General features: G+C 43.6%; 1 protein-coding gene across 1 annotated transcript; it reads right to left on the bottom strand.

Moving 5' to 3' along the window:
• Positions 1-826: 826 nt before the first annotated feature.
• Positions 827-21,017, bottom strand: SLC51A (solute carrier family 51 subunit alpha). Its single transcript, XM_003991737.4, has 9 exons — positions 20,725-21,017; positions 20,028-20,122; positions 6,824-6,978; positions 5,819-5,892; positions 5,235-5,393; positions 4,568-4,679; positions 4,127-4,273; positions 1,733-1,838; positions 827-1,196 (listed from the first exon to the last, which is right to left on the bottom strand). The coding sequence occupies exons 1-9, from the start codon at positions 20,760-20,762 to the stop codon at positions 988-990; spliced, it is 1,095 nt and encodes a 364-aa protein (XP_003991786.1). The 5' UTR covers positions 20,763-21,017; the 3' UTR covers positions 827-987.

Below are 21,017 nucleotides of genomic sequence, written 5' to 3'. Positions count from 1 at the left end.
GGCACATCTGTCATTCAGAATCCATCAGGCTTCCATCTCTTCTTCAGAAGCCTGGTTTATTGGACACTGGGTTTGTACTATTTTGCCTGGTTGAGTTCTTTTTTTTCTTTTTAGTTGACACACAATGTTACATTAATTTCAGGTGTACAACTTAGTGATTTGACAAGTTTATACATTACACTGTGTTCACCACAGTATCATTAACTATATATTCCTTATGCTCTGCTTTTTATTCCTGTGACTTACTCATTCCACAACTGGAGGCCTGTATCTCCCAGTCCCCTTTACCCATTTTGTCCAACCTCCCACCCCCTCCCCTCTGACAACCATCAATTTGTTGTTTCTATTTATAGTTCCAATTCTGCTTTTCATTTATTTATTTTTTTTATTCCATTTATGAGTGGAATTGTATGGTATTTATCTTTTTCAGTCTGATTTATTTCACTTAGCATAATACCCTGTAGACCCATCCATGTTGTCTCAAATGGCATGATCTCATCCTTTTTTATGGCCATGTAATATTCCATACACACACACACACACACACACACACACACACACACACACAGACACATGCACACACCATACTTTCCTTATCCGTTCATCTATTGATAGACACTTACGTTGCTTCCAAGTCTTGGTTGTTGTAAATAATGCTGCAATAAACATAGGGGTACCTGGTTCAGTTCTACTCCTGTTCTTATACTAGGCAAACTACCATATACTTTCCTCCTTTTCACTGGCTTTAGGAAAACTCGGAGTGACCTTTCAATATACAAGCTTCAAGGGCTAATAGTGTCACCCACAGAGGCGATGTACCCAGTTACAGAGTTTTAAACTCTATCCTGTTTGTTTATTATAAAACCTAAAATACCTTCTCCAGGCAAGATCCAAAATAATTGCATCCTAGTCCATAATTCTCCTTCATTCCTATAGTCAAATGTAATCTGCCAGCTTGTGCTGATGATGGAATCCATCCCCATTTGGTCAAGGTTGAGGGATAGTGAGGAAATCTTGTGCCCGTTTAATATGTACAGGCTCACTGTCCAAACTGTCCACCTCAGGCTTTGAAGTCAAATCCAGGTCTGGGGAAGGGAAAGGCTCATATCCAACCTTGTTATCTTTCCTTCGGTAGTACATGCGTGTCAGCACAGTCATTACAAAAGTCTCCAGTATGAGAAGGTGGCAATTCATCACTGCAGTGTAGAGTGAAATATAATGTAGGTTATGCTAAATGGTAGAGGTGGTATCCCCCTAGCAGCCCTGGCATATGAGTTCAGCAACACTTTCTCCAGTTTATCCTCAAACCAAGCCTAGAGATATTAAGTTGTCGTAAATAACGTACCGGATGAATGGTAGAGCCAGAACCAGAACTTGGCTCTCTACCTTCTGCAGTCTGAGGCTAACATTAAACCCTTTTTTGTGTGTGTTGTATCAGTTTGACCTTCTGCTTCCAAACCACAGCCATTCCTCTCCCAGGAGCTAACAATTGAGCGCATGGCTTCCTGGGTCGGCCACCAGGGCTGGCCTCAAGCTTTGGGATTATAGCTCTCCTCTGTGTGGTCAGAGGAGTCACTCTCTCCTGAAAGCCTCACTAGGATTTCTGGGAGATCCATTTCTGAGTATCCTGCATAGAAACCAGGATGGCCCCACCTCTGTTCTAAGGTCCGCTCTTCCCTGGCCCTCCCTTCTCGCCAATCCCGGAATGGGAGAGGAATCCCTGTGTGCTCACCTTGAGACCTGACTTTAGAGGAAAAGGGAGGTGAACAAGCAATCTGCCCGCTGTTGGCCAAGACTGAGAAGATGGATGGCTGCAGGGCGGTCAGGATGAGGAGCACCTGTGGACCAGAGGAGAGACAAGGGCAGGCTGGGCCCAGCGGCGGTGGCACTGCGGCCCGCTGGCCCACCGCTGTGCTTGCTCTTCCACTGTGCGCTCGGCTGATCTTTAGATCTGTGCAGTTGCAGAGGGTTGAAACTCACCCGAGTAAAATTTTGTGGTGTTTTGATCTTTAGGCAAATTACAATCTTGTCTTCTATCCAATATTTTATGAACGTTTGAGACAAGAAACAAGAACTGATTGGGGGTTCGTGTTTATTTCCCCATTTCAGCCACGGATACTAACAAGCACTCGATGGATGAAAAGGATGGATGGTTAGAGGAGACTATTTCCATCTGGCTCAAGTATCTGAGATCCCTGCTCCTAGAATGATGGACAATTAGCCATGAAGGTGCCCTTTGAAAAATCTCTGCCATGCCTGGGGCTGAGCAGCACGGGACATGGGGAATTAATGTTCAGCGGGTACAGAGTTTCTGTGTGGAAGATGAAAAAGTTCTGGAAATGGATGGTGCTAATAATGACTGCACCACAATGTGAACGTAATTAATGCCACTGAACTGTACATTTAAAAATGGTTAAAACGCCAAATCGTATGTTATGTATATTTTAATACAATAAGAGAAAAAAAAAAAGAAAAAGAAAATCTCTGTCCAGAGGCTCCAGCAACACCATTTGCCTTAGTACTTGCCCTCCCTGACTGCACTTTTATGAAACGTCATCCTTTTAAAGACAGACTCAGCATGTCCCACAATAATCACAGGCAGGCTCTGCAATCATAGGGCCTTGACCTTGTGGCATGACCCTAAGTGCTTCCGGGGCCCAGATCCTTCCTGCCCTTTCAGTCCCTGACTCCATTTCAGGCTCTTCCGGCCTCTCCTTCAATTCTACCTCTTATGTGCCTGGAAATTCACATTTTGCAGGCATCTGCTTAGATCAAATGAGAATTTATGTGAAATCACTCTGTTGACTACAAAGCAGTCACTATGCCTTGGGAGTAGAAGAAGGGCCTAGCAAGGAGACAGAATGGGGAGAGAAGGAAAACAAGATTGGATTAAAAGTCATTGTATTTATGGGCGCCTGGGTGGCTCAGTCAGTTAAGTGTCCGACTTTGGCTCAGGTCATGATCTCACAGTTTGTGAGTTTGAGCCCCTCGTCTGGCTCTGTGCTGAGAGCTCAGAGCCTGAGCCTGCTACAGATTCTGTGTCTCCCTCTCTCTCTGCCCCCTCCCCCGCTTGTACTCGGTCTCTCTCAAAAATAAATGAAAAAAAAAAAAACATCAAAAAAATTTAAAGTCATTGTATTTGGTGGAAGTTATCTGGGCTTAAGAGAATGGAAAGTGTAAAAAGTGAACAAATGTGCTTTGCAGAGAATTTTCAGAAGAGGTGTGAAGGTGAAGAGACAATGTAATGCGAAGGAGGGTGGATTTGGGAGTCAGATCTAAGTTTAAATTTTAGCCCCATACATATGTGCCTCGGAGGAAGCCCAATAATATCTCTGGGTCGCAGTTTCCTCCTTTGTAAAATAGAAATAATAATGACTCCAAAGATTGTTGTGCAAATTCAAATGTAATGTACGAAAAGTGCCTAGCATGTGGTGTAGGTAGTTCATAACTATGATAATGCCGAAGCTAGTGGTGGTGGTGGATTACAGAGTTTTAGGAAGTATTGGGTAGAAAAGAAAAGAAAAAAGAAAAAGTAGAAGAATTCAAGGTTGGTAATACATCTGTTACAAGTTGAAATGGGTCCCCTAAAATGATATGTTGAAGTCCTAACCCCCAGGACCTCAGAATATGATCTTATTTGGAAAGAGCATCATTGTTCCGGTGTAGTTAGATGTAATCAGTTAAGATGAGGACGTGCTGGAGTAGGGTGGGTCCTTATTCCAATATACTGTTGTCTAAGAAGAGGAAAAGAGACACAAGACCCTGACACGTGCCATGTCATAACGGAGGCAAAATCAGTGATGCTGGCAAAGCACCAGAAGTTAGGAGACGTCAAGGAAGAATTCTCCCTTGTAGATTTCAGAGGGAACGTGGCCTGGCTGACACCTTGATTTTGGACTTCTAGCCTCCAGAACTATGAGACGATACATTTCTGTTGTTTTAAGCCGCTCAGTTTGTGATATTTTGTTAGGGCAGCGCTAGGAAACTATTACAGCACAAGAAAAGCAAAAACTGGGAAGGGGCAGGGATCCTTTTCCAGATCTCACCGGAAACCGAGGCTTAACAAGATTCCCGGACCTGCTTTTTGCCTTTATTAGTCTCACCTCCTAACCCCAATTCTAGTTACCTGGAACAGAACAAATTTGCCTCCTATATTCTGCTCGCCCAAGTGCAGCTTGGCTTGACGGAAAAGGATGGCCAGGGACCAGAGGGCCAGCAGGGTGGACACACCGAGGAGAGTGTTGATCCACAGAGCTATGCTCTCCTCAGAAATCTGGTGGCAGATCAGAAAGTAGTCAGTGAGGAAGGAAAGTCCTTTTCTCCTTCTATTTCTCCTCTTCCATGGTGGGAAAGGTAATAAAAAATAAATAAAAAGCCCCAAAGCCTTGGCCTATTCCACTCTCCTCTCCCCACCAGAGTCCAAGCCTCTACCTTTTCTATGGCCACACTGTTGCCGGGACTACCCTGTCTGTGGAGCCCTGGATCAGGGGATGTTGGCTCCAGCTATTCCTTTTAGAGCTCAGAGGTACTGAGTCTTGGAGTTTGCTGCCCCTTACTCCTGGCTTACATCTGCTGGGTCATAGATGCCATCAGGGATGAGAAACAGGCCCGCCAGGCTCAGTGTTATCTTGAAGAAGGCATACTGGAATGGACCCAACATCAGCAGCTGAAGCTTCTTCCTAAAGGAAGAAGAGGGTTGGGAACATGAACCCATAAAGTGTCCACCTGAAGAAGACCTTCCAGCTCCCTCACTGGGATCCCGGGCTCAAGCGTGTCTGTCATAATAGACACCAAAATGGCTAAATGGATGGGGACGTAGGAAGAAGCCAGAATGTGGAGAGCACTGGGAACCTTCTTCTTGCCTCCCACTCATCTGACCAGAATGCTGCCCTTTGAGCAAGGACTATCAGAAAGTTGACCCCAACCTCTTTAACCAAAATGGGCATAAGAGACAAGTAAGTAGCCCAAAGTCCAGTGTGGTAAAGTGTGTAGGCAGCAGTGAGCCTAAGTGATGGAAACTGGAGTTCTCCTTCCTCTGCTCCCCTCACCCCTGGGTGGGTGCCTAATGTGTGGGTGCTGGCTGCGGGATGCCCGCCCTTTCGCCACTGGCTCTGTCCCATACAAACCTGATTCCAAGAGGCTTGAAGCAGGGCCGAGGGAGCCACAGAGACTCTTGTGAGAGTGAAGAGAGAGGCTAACCTGTTCCTCAGTTCTGCCTCTCCCTCCCACCTTACCTGGTGAGCATGAGTGGGGGGCAGCAGGGGCAGCAGCAGCAGCAGGGGCCAGTGTGGACCATCATCGGAGTGTCCTTCAGTGTCCTTATTACTGCCTCCTTCCCACCAAAGCCTTCCACCATGACCAGCATCAGCAGATAAAAGCATACTGAGTAAAACCTGGAGTGGGAGTAGAGGTGAGCTTCACAGAGGGGGAGGTGGCCAGGTAAGGGGATACCCCTTTGCTGCCAAAGACATATAGACTGCAAAGGGTGAAGGAGAGGTGGGGCTCACTGGGGGGGTCCAGTAGGGACCAGGCATTTGGAATGTGTGAGCCAGCAAGAGGGAGAGGACAGGGTCCAGGGGCTGAGGAAGAGGGGAATTTGAGCCTATGTGAACAAAATGGTGACTGAAGATGAAGAGAAGCAGAAGTTCAAGAGACCCGGATTAGCACAAGTTGAAAGGGGCTAGACTCGTGATCAATTGATTTGCAGGGATTTATGGAAGGGACAGGGGATAAAAGAAGATGCAGACTCTGGAGTCCTGGGTGAGTGGGGAGCAAAAGGGTACCCACCGCAGAGCTGGGGGTGGGGCAGGACACTCACGAAGTTATGGCCATTTCTACAAGCATGAGGGAACGAGGGATCCAGAGACCAAAACAGCAGAACACAGACACGACCTGCTTGAAGGCAAGCAAGAAGCTGGTTGGGGCAAGAAGGGAGTCTTTGTGCTCACCCTCTCAAATTTTTGTGGCAAAAGCTCAAGGAAGCAAAACCCGAACACATGAGGCAGCATTACTCAAAAGTGGCCATCTGGAAGAACAATCAAATCAACTAATTTTTCTTTTTAATGGAGTAGTCAGTTCCTTCTATATCTAGGGTTAGAGACAGCTGGTCACTGTAAGTCAAAATGTCATTTTGAAGACTATCTCATCCCATATCCCCGGAGTAGGAGTAGGCGAGTTCATCCTTGGGAGGAACTGGATCCAGATCCAGCCCTTCCTTTTCAATGCCACATGTTACTAGAGCATCTCTGATGACTCGAGATGGCCCAGGCAGGTGTCATCTGCTAGAAAAGGACCTCGAGGGCTCCATTCTCCGCTCCAGACACACACACACAGACCTTACCACAAGGAAACGGAAGTCTAATCTTATGACCTAGGAACAAGTCAGAGACCTATACAATGGCTACCAGAGTGGGTTATAAAGGTCTCTAATGCAAGGATAGAGTTGCGTTGTCCCCATGGGAAAGAAAATTCTTTGCCTCCCTCCCGTCTGAGGAACCACTGCTTGCCTGTGTAGGAAGGAAGCTTGCTTTTAACAATGATACTGTGGTGGGGAGGTAGTGAGTGGGGCTGCTGGTGGGGTGAGCAGTTCCTCTAGCTGTCTCTGAGAATTCAAAGAACTCCAGAATTCAAGCTGTGTCCCACTGCCTGTTGACCCAGGCAGGGTGTCCTGACTGCAAATGGAGATCGCATTACAAACCCCCATCCTAAGTGGGTAGAGGCAGGCAACCCTTTGCTGGCTTGAAATGCTGAGTTTAGAGGAATTCCCAGAACGGTTCCTGTCTCTTGTTTATTCCCTCCCAAAGGGCAGCTACAAGGCCCTCACCGTGGGTGCAGAGCTGCTCCAGAGCAAAGTCCTCCTCTTGATGGGGCAACGGGTGTTCTTGTACAGGTAGACAGCATCCTCCACGAAGATGGTGACCGAGCCCAGGGCAAGCAGAGTCATAATGACTGTGAGGGCAATTTCTGCAGGGCCCAAGGCTAAAGTAGAAAGAGAAGGCAGACTCTTGTTAACTAAAGACCAGGGATGAGGGGCAGGAGGTGTGGACTTTCTCACTTGGATCTAAATTGCTTTACCATATCTAGAATTATCTGGTCTAGGCTTCCACCCATGCAGAAGAATGGCATTTTCTTAGACCTTAGCATGTAGCTAAAAAGTAGTCATTCTTCTGAATGGATGGGAGACTAGAGCAGATGATTCTAGGTATGGTAAGGCTTACCTCAACCAGGATATAGACACCAAACAAGTTTTTACATAACGAGCAAAAATTTTGAATTAGGAGGTTGGCAGGGCCTATTCAACTTTACTACTTCCAGTAAACGGTGTCATGTTAGCAAACATGGACCAATTAACATTATAATTAAAGCAGAATGTAATGAATGGTATATACTTTAGAGCCGTTTAAATTTGATTTCAAAATTATGTCACGAAACTGGGACGTTAGGATGGGAATTTAACCAAAGAGAAATGGATACAAGTAAAGACCCCAAGGACATATGGCTCGTGTTGGCCTCATAATTAGTCTTAAATGTGGTCCAGTAGCTCTCTTTAGTGTTTCTTGCAGTCATTTGAGGCGTTGTTAAAAATTAGATGTCTGGGGGCACCTGGGTGGCTCAGTCGGTTGAGCGGCCGACTTTGGCTCAGGTCACGATCTCGCAGTCTGTGAGTTCGAGCCCCGCGTCGGGCTCTGTGCTGACAGCTCGGAGCCTGGAGCCTGTTTCAGATTCTGTGTCTCCCTCTCTCTGACCCTCCCCCATTCATGCTCTGTCTCTCTCTGTCTCAAAAATAAATGTTAAAAAAAAATTAAAAAAAATTAGATATCTGGGTCCCACCCTCAGAGATGCTGCTTTAATAGATCTGGGATGGACCCAGAAATCTGCATTTTCAACAAGCTCACCTGGTAATGGTCAGAGGATAACAAACAAGGTTTGGACATTAAAAAACTGGTTGCAGTCCTTTACTAAAAAGACTTTACCTTCTCCTCTTCAAAACTTTTAAAATACAAACATCAGAGGATTTTTAAATATGATTTTACCCTTTACAACAAAAATGAGTACTTCAAACACTCATGGAGATACCCATTAAGTCTGTCATATATCATGATAATTCTAGATAGATTAAAGGGATGTCTTTAAACATCAAACAGGATTGGGAATGCAAGCTGGTGCAACCACTCTGGAAAACAGTATGGACGGTCCTCAAAAAACTAAAAATGGAAATACCCTACGACCCAGCAATTGCACTACTAGGCATTTATCCACGGGATACAGGTGCGCTGTTTTGAAGGGACACATGCACCCCCATGTTTATAGCAGCACTATCAATAGCCAAAGTATGGAAAGAGCCCAAATGTCCATCGATGGATGAATGGATAAAGAAGATGTGCTATATATATACAATGGAGGTATATATATACTCGGCAATCAAAAAGAATGAAATCTTGCCATTTGCAACGACGTGGATGGAACTGGAGGGTCTTATGCTAAGTGAAATTAGTCAGTCAGAGAAAGACAAAAATCATATAACTTCACTCATATAAGGACTTTAAGAGACAAAACAGATGAACATAAGGGAAGAGAAACAAAAATAGTATAAAAACAGGGCGGGGGACAAAACAGAAGAGACTCATAAATATGGAGAACAAACTGAGGGCCACTGGAGGGGTTGTGGAAGGGGGATGGGCTAAATGGGTAAGGGGCACTAAGGAATCTGCTCCTGAAATCATTGTTGCACTAGATGCTAACTAATTTGGATGTAAGTTAAAAAAAAAAAAAAAAAAAAGAAACAAAAAAAATCAAACAGGAAAAATTGAGAGAAAAAAAGAGAGAGAGAATTGTATTTTCATGAAGATTTTGGAGAGGGAAAACCTTCTTAAGCTTAGGAGTAATCTGAGAAATCACAAAGAGAATGATGGTCAAATTTAATATGAAGTGTGTAAACTTCTTTCTAAGTGTTTAAAAGAAATAGACAGCAAACAGACTGAGGGAAAAAGCTTTTTAATAAATGTGTACTCAAGTTTAAGATCTTTATTAGATAAAGAGAACTGATAACAAAAACAGGACACTTGCAAATAAATGGAAAAAGATATTAACACAGTTCAGGACATGTGGGAAAACAGTCAATCTGCTTAGTCGTCAGATAAGAGCAAAATAACTGTGATATATTATTTTTGCTCCATTAAAAGATAATGTTTATAATATATTGACTAATAGCCCCAAGTTATAAACAACTCAAGTGCCCAACAATATTGGAATTATTAAATAAAGTACCTAACTGAATATTAATTATCGAGATCTGAAAAATTTGTGCCATAAAAAAAAATCTTTGTAAAGAATATGTAATAATTCTTGAGAAGAGTAATAACTTATTAACATTCAAAAAAACAAAAAAAATGCATTAACAGACCCCACATATATGGTTATTTGATTTACGACAAAATTTACACTACAATTCATGGGGAAAAGAGTGTTTTTTTTTTTTATATGAAATTTATTGACAAATTGGTTTCCATACAACACCCAGTGCTCATCCCAAAAGGTGCCCTCCTCAATACCCATCACCCACCCTCTCCTCCCTCCCACCCCCCATCAACCCTCAGTTTGTTTTCAGTTTTTAAGAGTCTCTTATGCTTTGGCTCTCTCCCACTCTAACCTCTTTTTTTTTTTTTTCCTTCCCCTCCCCCATGGGTTCCTGTTAAGTTTCTCAGGATCCACATAAGAGTGAAACCATATGGTATCTGTCTTTCTCTGTATGGCTTATTTCACTTAGCATCACACTTTCCAGTTCCATCCACGTTGCTACAAAAGGCCATATTTCATTTTTTCTCATTGCCACGTAATATTCCATTGTGTATATAAACCACAATTTCTTTATCCATTCATCAGTTGATGGACATTTAGGCTCTTTCCATAATTTGGCTATTGTTGAGAGTGCTGCTATGAACATTGGGGTACAAATGGCCCTATGCATCAGTACTCCTGTATCCCTTGGATAAATTCCTAGCAGTGCTATTGCTGGGTCATAGGGTAGGTCTATTTTTAATTTTCTGAGGAACCTCCACACTGCTTTCCAGAGCGTCTGCACCAATTTGCATTCCCACCAACAGTGCAAGAGGGTTCCCGTTTCTCCACATCCTCTCCAGCATCTATAGTCTCCTGATTTGTTCATTTTGGCCATGGAGTGGTTTTTTTTTGAGAAAGAGTTCTGGGTTATCTGGATATCCTTTGGGGGATAAAAAAAGAACATTGACTGCTCCCTCATATCATACAAAAACACCTAAATGTGATAGTTAAAACAATAAAGTTTTTAGAGGAAAACAGAGACGTATATCTTCATGACTTTGAGCTAGGCAAAGATCTTTTAAAATAGGACACAAAAGCACGACCCATAAGTTTAAAAATCGATAAATTGGACTTTCTTAAAATTAAACATTTTTATTTGTCGAAAGAAACCATTAGGAGAATGAAAAGACAATCTCAGACTGAGAGAAGTTACTTGCAATACAGATATCCAACAAAAGACTTGTATCTGTAATATATAAAGAATTCCTATCAGTAAGAAAAAGACAACACAATGTTTTTAAATGAAGAAAAAAAAAAAGACCTAAACAGTTACTTCACGAAAAAAAGTACCTCAATGTTTGAGAAGCATAAAAGGCGCTAAATGTCAATAGTCATCAGGGTAATACAAATGCGAGATGCCATTATATACCCACCAACAGGGCTAAAATTAAAAGGACTCATGATTCCAAGTGCTGATGAGGATAAGGAAAAAATGGAACTCTCATATATTTCAGCTGGGAGTGGCACAATGACTTTGGAAAGCAGTTGGTAGTATGCCTTTAAGCTAAACATACACCTACCCTATGACACAGAAATTCCACTTCTGGACACCTATTCAATAGAAATGAGTGCTTATAATCACCAGAAGAATGCTCAGAGCAGCATTATTCATAATGGCCCAAACTGGAAATAGCTCATATTGATTCAACAAGAATACAAATAAAATACAGTTGATCCTTGAACAATGCACAGTTGAAAATCTGCATATAATTTTTGCCTTCCCCAAAACTTAACTACTAATAGCCTACGGTTGACCAGAAGCCTTACTGATAACGTAGTTAATTAACACTTATTTTGTATGTTATGTGTATTATATTCTGTATTCTTACAATAAAGTAACCTAGAGAAAAGAAAATGTTATGAAGAAAATCATAAGGAAGAAAAAATATATATGCACTACTATACATATATTTATTGAAAAAAATCCTCATAAGGGCGCCCGGGTGGCTCAGTTGGTTAAGCATCCTACTCTTGGTTTCGGCTCAGGTCATGATCTCATGGTTCTTAAGTTTGAGCCCCACATCGGGCTCTGCGCTGACAGTGCAGGGCCTGCTTGGGATTCTCTCTCTCTCTTTCTCTCTCTCTCTCCCTCCCTCTTTACCCCTCCCTGGCTCTCTATCTCTCTCTCTCTCTCAAAATAAATAAACTTTAAAAAAAAAAATCCTTGTGTTAAGCACACCCATGCAGTTCAAACTCATGTTGTTCAAAGGTCAATTGTAAATTGTGATACATTCCCATAATAGAATATCACACAGCAATTAAAAAGAATAAACAGGCAACAGGATGGATCAATCTTAAAAACATAATGGTGAGGGAAGGAAGCCAGACACAAGAGTACATACTGTTTGATAACTGTCTGTTTATATAAATTGAGGAATAGGGAAAAATGATCCATAGAGGAGGTAGAGGTTAGAATAGTGGTCTCAGGCGGGCGCCTGGGTGGCTCAGTCGGTTGTGTCCAACTTTAGCTTAGGTCATGATCTCGCCGTTCGTGAGTTCTAACCCTGCACTGGGCTCTGTGCTGACAGCTCAGACCCTGAGCCTGCTTTGGATTCTGTGTCTCCCTCTCTCTCTGCCCCTCCCCAAGTAGTGCTCTGTCTCTCTCTCTCAAAGATAAAATCATTAAAAAAAAAAAAAAAAAAAAGAATAGCGGTATTAGAAGGCATATGAACTAAGGAGGGAGCACAAAAGACCCTACTGGATGCTGGAAGTTCCCATTTTCTTGACCGAGATGCTGGTTTCACAGATTTACACATAAGTAAAAATGCATCATATTACATACTTGAGATCATTATCCTTTACTATATGTAACTTATACCTAAAAAAATCTTATGTCAGCAAAGAAGATTGCAAAATTAGCCCAGTAAAATTATAACCATGTTTGGGGAGAGAAAGGTAGAAAAGAGTTGGAAGAAAGAGTGGGGCACTAATATCTTTATCTCACAAAATGGAAAATCAAGAAATACGGCCCTGGTTGGCAGAATAAGAAATAAACTAAATGGATAGTAAATCTATAAAGATAACCAACCAAAAATATTAACATAATTGTATGGAGAGAATGGGAGAAGGTCCATGCTGTGTGTGCTGAAGCCTTATGTATCGTAGAGGCAGCCACAGATGATGCCCAAAATTGATCCTTTGGGAAACAATGGTGTGCACATATGGGTGATCGGAAGGTAACTACCAGAAGAACCATTAGGTAAAAAAGGAGGAAGACTAGAAATGAGAATGGATAGAGCAGAGGACTGATTGATTTGCATTAGTAGCTCTTGTGTATTATTAGAAATTTAAACCATGTTCGCATACTACATTGATAAAATAAAAACATTAAAAAATCATTTCACAGAAAAATGCCTAGAAATATACAAAGAAAATATTAAATATGCTGTCTTTGGGTGACAAGAATAGGTGATTTTTCCCTTCTTTTCTATAATTTTCAATTATTCAATAACAAATCTGTATTTTATAACAAAACTATGTTTTTTTAAAAGGGCACATTTTGTCAAATATATAATAATGTGAAAAAATTCATATGATGTCATCCTTCTAAAAACAGGACATAAGATTGGAGGTATGGCATGATTTCAACTAATGCTAAATAAAAGCATGGAAAAAGGAACTAACACTGGGGGGGCCCGGGTGCTGCAGCTGGTTAAGCGGCCAACCTTGGCTCAGGTCATGACCTCACTGTTCCTCCAGCCCCATGTGGGGCTCCGTGCTGACAGCTCCAACAGAGCCTGGAGCCTGCTTTGGATTCTGTGTCTCCCTCTCTCTCTTTCCTTCCCCCGCTTGTGATCTCTCTCTTTCACAAAAATAAATAAAACATTAAAAAAAAAAAAACGGGGGGGGGGGGAACTAACACCAAGGTATTTGCAGTGCCTGTCTCTGAGTGGCGGGAGTATAGATGGCTCTTCCTCCTTCTACTTTTCTGGATTTTCAGATTTACTGAATCTGAATTATTTTTTACAACGGAAATATTTATGTTAAAAAAAATACTCATTGGGGCGCCTGGGTGGTGCAGTCGGTTAAGTGTCCGACTTCAGCCAGGTCACGATCTCGCGGTCCTTGAGTTCGAGCCCCATGTCAGGCTCTGGGCTGATGGCTCAGAGCCTGGAGCTTGTTTCCGATTCTGTGTCTCCCTCTCTCTCTGCCCCTCCCCCGTTCATGCTCTGTCTCTCTCTGTCCCAAAAATAAATAAACGTTGAAAAAAAAATTAAAAAGAAAAAATACTCACAAAAGATAAAGTCCAGATAGGCAGATACCAAAATTAATTCAGTAGATTTCTAAAAACTCATGTCTGTTGTTGGAAAGGTAAGTCACTGCTGGAGGTCGCTCAGGGCCTGACTTCCCCACCCCTCCTTGACCTTGTCCTCACCAGCTCGGGGAGAGCCCTTTCAAAAGCCATTCAAGGCCAAAGCCCTTCCCAGTCTTCACTGTCTTCTTCTTCTTCTTTTTTTTTGTTTATTTTTGAGAGACAGACAGAGACAGAGACAGATAATAAACTAGGGAGGTGCAGAGAGAAGGGGAGACACAAATTCCAAAGCAGGCTCCAGGCTCTGAACTGTCAGCACAGACCCTGAAGCAGAGCTCAAACTCAGGAATCTGGCCACGAACGATGGTCATAAATGAGACCATGACCTGAGCCGAAGTCAGCCCTTAACCACTTGAGCCACCCTGATGCACCGCCCGCCCCTCCCCCCACTTTTTTTTTTTTTTTTTAATTTTCCCAGTCTTAACTGTCTTGACTGCTCCCTCCTCCTTGAAAATCTGCCCCACCTTGACGCCCAGAACCACGGTCCCCTTCCTGACCTCTGTCCCTAGGTCTCAGGCACTGATCCCTCATCCTCTCCCACACCCTGTGTTTTCCAATCTCAAACACCAGCTCAACTCTTCTCTGTTTATTGAGGTTTGGGATTTCCCTACCCCTCCTTCAGCCTCCCGATAGCCATAGAAGCTGTGCCCACCTCCAGAACTTGGTAGCACTTGGTTTCTGCCCATTCAGCTTTTCTCCCTGAATTGCCTGTGGCTGGCTTCTCTCTGAGCTCTCCGCTCAAGTGCCCCTTCTCAGCCAGCCTTCTCCGAGTGTGTTATTGTCCCCATCTGCCTCTCATGGTGAAGTTATTTACATATTTATTTACTTGCCTATTTTCTGCTGCCTTCTCCTGCGCTCCTCCCCCAACTGTGTAAACTCCAAGAAGGCAGGGACTTTGTCAAGCTTGTTTGTTCTCTGTTCCATCTCTAAGTGCCTGGAACAGCAACTGTGGCTATTTGTTGAATGAAAGAAATAACCCCATGAGAATTCCTATGGATCATCCCCATTTTATAGCCTTTTCCAGGAAACCAGGCTTAGAGAGTTAAGCACCTTGGCCATGGTCACACAACCTGGAAGTTATGGGGCTGGGATTTCAATCCAGGGGTTTCTGGCTAGGCCCACATTGACTCTTGGTGTGTGTTCACATGACTATGGGAAGGAATGTGGAGTGCTATAAATAATCAAATGCAACCCTAAAAAGTTGTTTCAGTTTATGAAGGTGGGTTGGGGGCATATTCTGACTGTTCAGTACCCAAATGCTTTTGCAATCTCTTCTAACTGCTGGCTTTGGCACTTTATATTCTTTCTCATACTTGTGCCATCTGCAGGCTCTTGTATCCACTGCCGCAGCACAAAAGCTAAGAAAGAGAGCTCCTGCTCTCCATGAAACTCATATATCTTCTTTGAAGATCGTCCCCGATCTTATTTTTTCGCATCTTAACAGATATTATGGGACAAAACTGTTCTATGGCCAAAGGATTTGTGGAAATGCCTTAAACAAAATTAAACGTGTTTCTTCCCATACTCAACTTTTTAATCTGATTTACACTGTTAATTTCCTACTGGAGGTTATAGAATACAGATTTTACAAAACTTATTTTTGTAGATCCTGTGTTCATGAAGCACTACTTGAGATTAGTACTCCAAGGGACACACTGTGGGAAATGCTTGTCTAACTGGCCATTTTGAATACAATTATACCTTTAGCAACTAGCAAATGTCCCACTGTCTCTGAAATAGTGAAGATTACTTTTTTTTTTTAAATAATGAAAATGATATAAGGACATTAAAATTTTGGAAGAGTATGATCCATAATTCCAGCTAGTTCCTAACCAAAAGTTATTTTCATTTTTGCATTTTGTTTTCATGGAAGTTAAGAACACAGTTTCTGGAATCAGAGTTCAGAGAAAAATTCCACTTACTACTTGCTCTTGACCTTGGACAGGTTATTCATTCTCTCATTAACCTCTTAGCACAGCACCTGGCATGTAGTATTTGTTCAATAAAAAGTAGCTTTAAAAAACACCCTGGTTAAAGTGCATACATATTATATTACTACAATAGTATAATTTTATAGTATAATAAAATTTTATACTTTTAAAACGAACATCTCATCACAGCCTGTCAAAAATGGTTTTTTATAAATTAAAATAATTTATTAAATTACAAAAATTTCAAAAATAAAGAGAATAGAGCAAACATGAATATACCCATAACCCATTTTAAAGAGTGTTACAATATTGCCAATTTTGCCTCAAAAGTTATTTTTAGAAAAAAAAAAAAAACATTACAGATGTATCTGAAGGCCCCTGTACACACCCCCTGGATCATTTTCCCTTCCACACCTCACCTCTCAGAGCTAACTACTGTTCTGAAATTAGTGTATATCTTTTTCATTTACGGTTTTAGTTTTTCACAACATATGTGCATATTCAACATACTATATTGCTTTGTATTTAAAAAAATCTGTATGGCGGTGCCTGGGTGGTTCAGTTGTTAAGCTTCCCACTCTTGATCTCAGCTCAGGTCTTGATCTCAGAGTTGTGAGTTCAAGCTCTGTGTTGGGCTCCACACTGGGTGTGAAACCCACTTAATAAATAAATAAATAAATAAATTAATTAATTAATTAATAAAAAATCTATATAAATGGCATCATCCTGCAAAATGTTTTTTTCCACACAACATTATTTTCATGATATTATTCTCATATGATAAACAAATGCTTCAATATGTACTCTTGGACATGTCTCCTTAGCACATATAGGAGAGTTCCCTTATTTTATTTATTTATTTATTTATTTATTTATTTATTTATTTATTATTTTTAGAGAGAGAGAGAGAGAGAGAGAGAGAGAGAGTGAGCCAGGGAGAGGGGCAAAGGGAGATAGAATTCCAAACAGGCTCCATACTCAAGGCAGAGCCCAATGCAGGGCTTGATCCGAAGACCCTGGGATCATGACCTGAGCTGAAATCAAGAGTGGGATGCTCAACAGACTGAGCCATGCAGGTGCCCCTAGGACAGTTCCTTTATGCATACGTCTAAAATCAGAATTTCTGGGCTGGAGGAGATGAGCATCTTCAGTGCCGTAGAGAGCTAATCAGTCTCCACAGTGGTTGTCCCCATTATACTCCCACCAGCGGCCCACGAGTGCTCACTGTTACCTCAAATTCATTGTAGTCAAATGACGTGCCATTATTTAATTCAGGGCTCCTTAAATCCTAACAAAATAGAATATCTTTTTGTATATTTATTGGTCATTAGTGTTTCTTCTGCTATGAACTATCTGTTCACATATTTTACACAACTTTTATTGGGTAATTTTTCTTATACTGACTACTTATCCCTTGTTGGTTAGGGCTTGAAAATATCTTCTCCCAGTCTATGGTTTGGCTTTTAGCATTGTTTATAGTGTTTATAGTTATATAGAAGTTTGTTTGTTTGCTTATGTAGCCAATCTCCATGATCATTTGTGCTTTTTTGTGTTTTATTTAAGAAATTCTCTACTCCCGATCATAAAGATACCTTTCTGTATTTTCTTTTGTAAAAAAGTTTGCATTTTACATTTAGGTATTTAAGCCGTGTGGATTGAAGATACTTTGGAGCTATACTGCAATAGGGACAGATACATAGTCCAGGTAACTTCCTGAAGAGTCCATTCTGTCCGCTGAGGTGTGTAATGTCCTGTCATAGAGCACATTCCCCAGTGGGCTCTCTTTCTGGGCATTCTGTTCTGTTCCATTTTGCACTTGTTTGGACCCTTGCACTTACTGCCTCATGGCTTAGTCTTCTTGTAAACCTTAATCCCTGGGAGGGCAGGTACGCTCCTTGCATTTTTTCAAAATTGTCTTGGCTTTTCTTGGCCCTTCACTCTTTCACACAAATGTTTGGATCAGCCCATTAAAAAAAAAAATCCTGAGGGATTACAATTGCAATCATATCACAGGCATTTCAAAAACAGATTTTTGGGGACACCTGGGTGGCTCATTCGGTTAAGCGTCCAACTTCGTCTCAGGTCATGATCTCACAGCTCGTGAATTTGTGCCCCCCATCAGGCTCTGTGCTGACGGCTCGGAGCCTGGAGCCTGCTTCAGATTCCGTGTCCCCCGCCTCTCCCCTGCTTGTGTTCTCTCTCTCTCTCTCTCTCTCTCTCTCTCAAAAATAAATGAATAAACATTAAAAAAAAAAAACAAAAAACCAGATTACTGAAAGGTTCTTCCAAAATAGCTTTTTCTTTTCTTTTTTTTTTAATTTTTTTTTCAACGTTTTTATTTATTTTTGGGACAGAGAGAGACAGAGCATGAATGGGGGAGGGGCAGAGAGAGAGGGAGACACAGAATCGGAAACAGGCTCCAGGCTCCGAGCCATCAGCCCAGAGCCCGACGCGGGGCTCGAACTCACAGACCGCGAGATCGTGACCTGGCTGAAGTCGGACGCTTAACCGACTGCGCCACCCAGGCGCCCCCAAAATAGCTTTTTCTTAAATGGCATTGAATTTAAGGAGCAACGGTTTACTAACAGAGGAGGAAGGGTTCTTGCCACATCCTCAGTGGGTGCCTCTTCCTGGCTTCCTGACTCTCCGTGTCATGCCATCACCCTGCCCAGCTCCCCAGGTCTCTTTTTCCTTCGCTCACCTTGTATCGGTATTGACCAGATTGCCTCCTCTTTCTTTAGATAACCTTTGTCTTCCAAACTTCCCTTTCTTTCCCTGACACCGTTCTGGCTCAGACTCTTGTTCCTCATGCTGGGCTGGGGCAATAACCTCCAATTTATGCCCCTGCTTCTCAAGGCTCTTCCTCCCTGAAGTCCATCCTGATTACTGATTAATTACCTTGAAGCACTCTCTAGCCCCTCCCAGTCTAGAGCCCTCCTTCTCTCCACAGGATAAAGTACAACTTCTCTGCCTGACGCTCATTAGGCCCCACCTCACCTGTCCAGCCCTCTCAGTTGTCCTCTGCCTCCTCACCAGCGACCTGGAATCCTGCCGGATCAAGCTCCTCCGTGTGTGGAGAATCTGCCTGCTCATTCTGCCTCCACCACCACCTCAGCAGTGCCCACTGCCTGCTCTCCACGTTCCAGTTTGCTTACCCGTTCCGACATTCCACGCCCCCCCCCCCCCCCCCGCAAACAGGCAGCTCGCAAGACTACGGGACCCAGCATGGTCTCCCTACTTTGAACATCCTGGGTGCTCCCATTCGCACATTCCGCGGCAAAGCCAGGTGAGATCGATTTTTACTGTGTGAGGCAGGGTTTCTCAACCTCAGCGCTATTGACACTTTGGCCAAGACAACTCCTTGTTGTGGGGGGCTTTCCTCTGTATTCAGGGCAGCATCCTTGGCCTCTCCCCACCAGGTGCCAATAGCACCCTCTAGCTGTGGCAAATGAACCGTCTCTAGACATTGCCAGAGGTTCCCTGGGGGACAAAATTGCCTCCGGTTGACAACTGCTCATCTAAGGGAAGAGCCGCACTCTGAACAAGAGGTTCCTGGAGCCGGACGCGGCAGCTACCTACTGGCACAAACCCCACAGCAGCTGCAGAGCCTCTCTGGACACCCCGGCAGTTGTCATTTGCTCTGAAACAAGGCTGAGCTTTGTCCAAGCACATGCCCGTGTCTGCCTTCTAATCCACACTGACCACATCCTGTTGTTCGGAAAGTCTATGCACTGAGGTGACGACATCCAGAAGGAGGCTGGGGAAAAAACAGTAAGGATTCCATAGAGACACAGACTCCTATTCATGAAAGTCTGAGAGGTGGTTAGTCATGCCGTAGGAAGACAAAATGAAATATGGACGGGAGCCACATTTGCTATAAGGGTGCTAGGGTCATCTGGTTGTCATATTTTAGGTGGCCAGGAAATAAATGGCTTTTCACGTTCAAAAGCGATTCAGTATAAGATCTAGTTGTCCAACACCGTCAGAGTATTTGTACAGGTTCCCCTAAGTGTTAAGAACATTATTCATAATAACCACCCCTCTAGAATGATGCAGACCCTTTCCCAAAGCGGCTCTTATACAGTCCCCTAGGGGATTTGTTGGGTCTTGCATCATTTAGGCACCATCTCGATTCCCTGGATGGCTCCGGGATTTGAAAAACGCTCCAAGCCAGCGTCCCCAACTTGAATGAGCTTTGAGGTTGGGGTTTGTGGGAGGCCCAACATGCAGCTGTATCTCCCTGGCTAGGTGGTCATGCTCTTCTTTTGGCCCATTGGCTCCTTAAGGGGTTGTTCTTCCCCAAGGCCTGAACCATGATATGTAGATACTCTCCAGGCTGGCCAGCTCAGGACCACCTGTCTTCAGCTTCCCTCAGCTGTCCCAGCTTCCTCCCGGGGTGCTCATGTCCTCCTTTCGGTTCTCTCTGGGGAGGGGCCTTGACTTACCTCTCAGAAGTTGGGCAGCAGTGGGAGCGAGAGAGAAGCAGGCAGAGGGGATGCTGAAATTAGTTTTCAGCACCTCCAGAAGATCTGCCGTGTACCTGTAGAGACACCAACCTACATTCAGAATATGAGGATTGGGGAGGCGGGGAGGGACCAGAAGGAACATCAGTTATTTGACACTCCCTCAAACACTCCTGAGTTTGGGCTGCTTGTACATTTCCCCTTGGCGCCCTGATTCTTAGAGGAAATTGGCCCAGGCTAGTGTGTAAGGCAGGTGCCGCCTAGGCCAGGGGCAGGATTGGCCTAGGGGCCCAAAGGGCCCACAGTCCACTCTCTCCACTTCCACTGGGGCAGCAGTCCAGTGGCTGACAATAGAGAAAGAGCAGAGCCTCACAGAAAGAGTGGACCCTTAGCACCAGGGGTGAGTCCACAGCTGGATGGGGCTCTGTGCATGCCCTTCACAGCCCCTACCTCTGAGACTTTTCTCTTCCCAGTCGAGGGACAAAACCAAGGCTCTGAAAGATCACACACTGGCCCAAACCCACAGGACCTTGGAGACAGCCAAACCATTATTAGTCTGCCTCATTCTGTGTCCTGGGAGCCAAAGGACCTAAGAGGGAGGGAGGGACAGTCCAATGAGATAGGGGCCTCCACAGCTTAGCAACTGGCTCCTGGCTCTGGGCCTGCTGCCCTCACTCACCTGGGGTCAAGTTTTATCTGAGTCCTGTCTGGCTCCATCGTCTTCTCCCCCTGTCTGGCTTTCCAGCAGGCACTGAGGGGCAAGAAGGGGCAGGAAGGTGGGGGCCCTGAAGGAGGCGGCTCCCGCTGGCTCTGCTGCCTGCTGGACTCTCTCAGAGGACCTGGGCCACGTGTAGGTGGAGTGACAGAGTCTTCGTCTCTGACTCCCTTTACTCGGCCTTTCCGTGCCGCAAATCCCTAGAACCTATCTCAGAGTTCACCCTGGAGGAATTTGATCCTTTTGACTGGTTAAGT

This window comes from Felis catus, chromosome C2 (assembly GCF_018350175.1).
Source record: "Felis catus isolate Fca126 chromosome C2, F.catus_Fca126_mat1.0, whole genome shotgun sequence".
In the NCBI taxonomy this organism is placed as follows: Eukaryota; Metazoa; Chordata; class Mammalia; order Carnivora; family Felidae; genus Felis; species Felis catus.
Note: the sequence above shows the minus strand (reverse complement) of the source record. Positions and strands in the feature narration are given on the sequence as shown.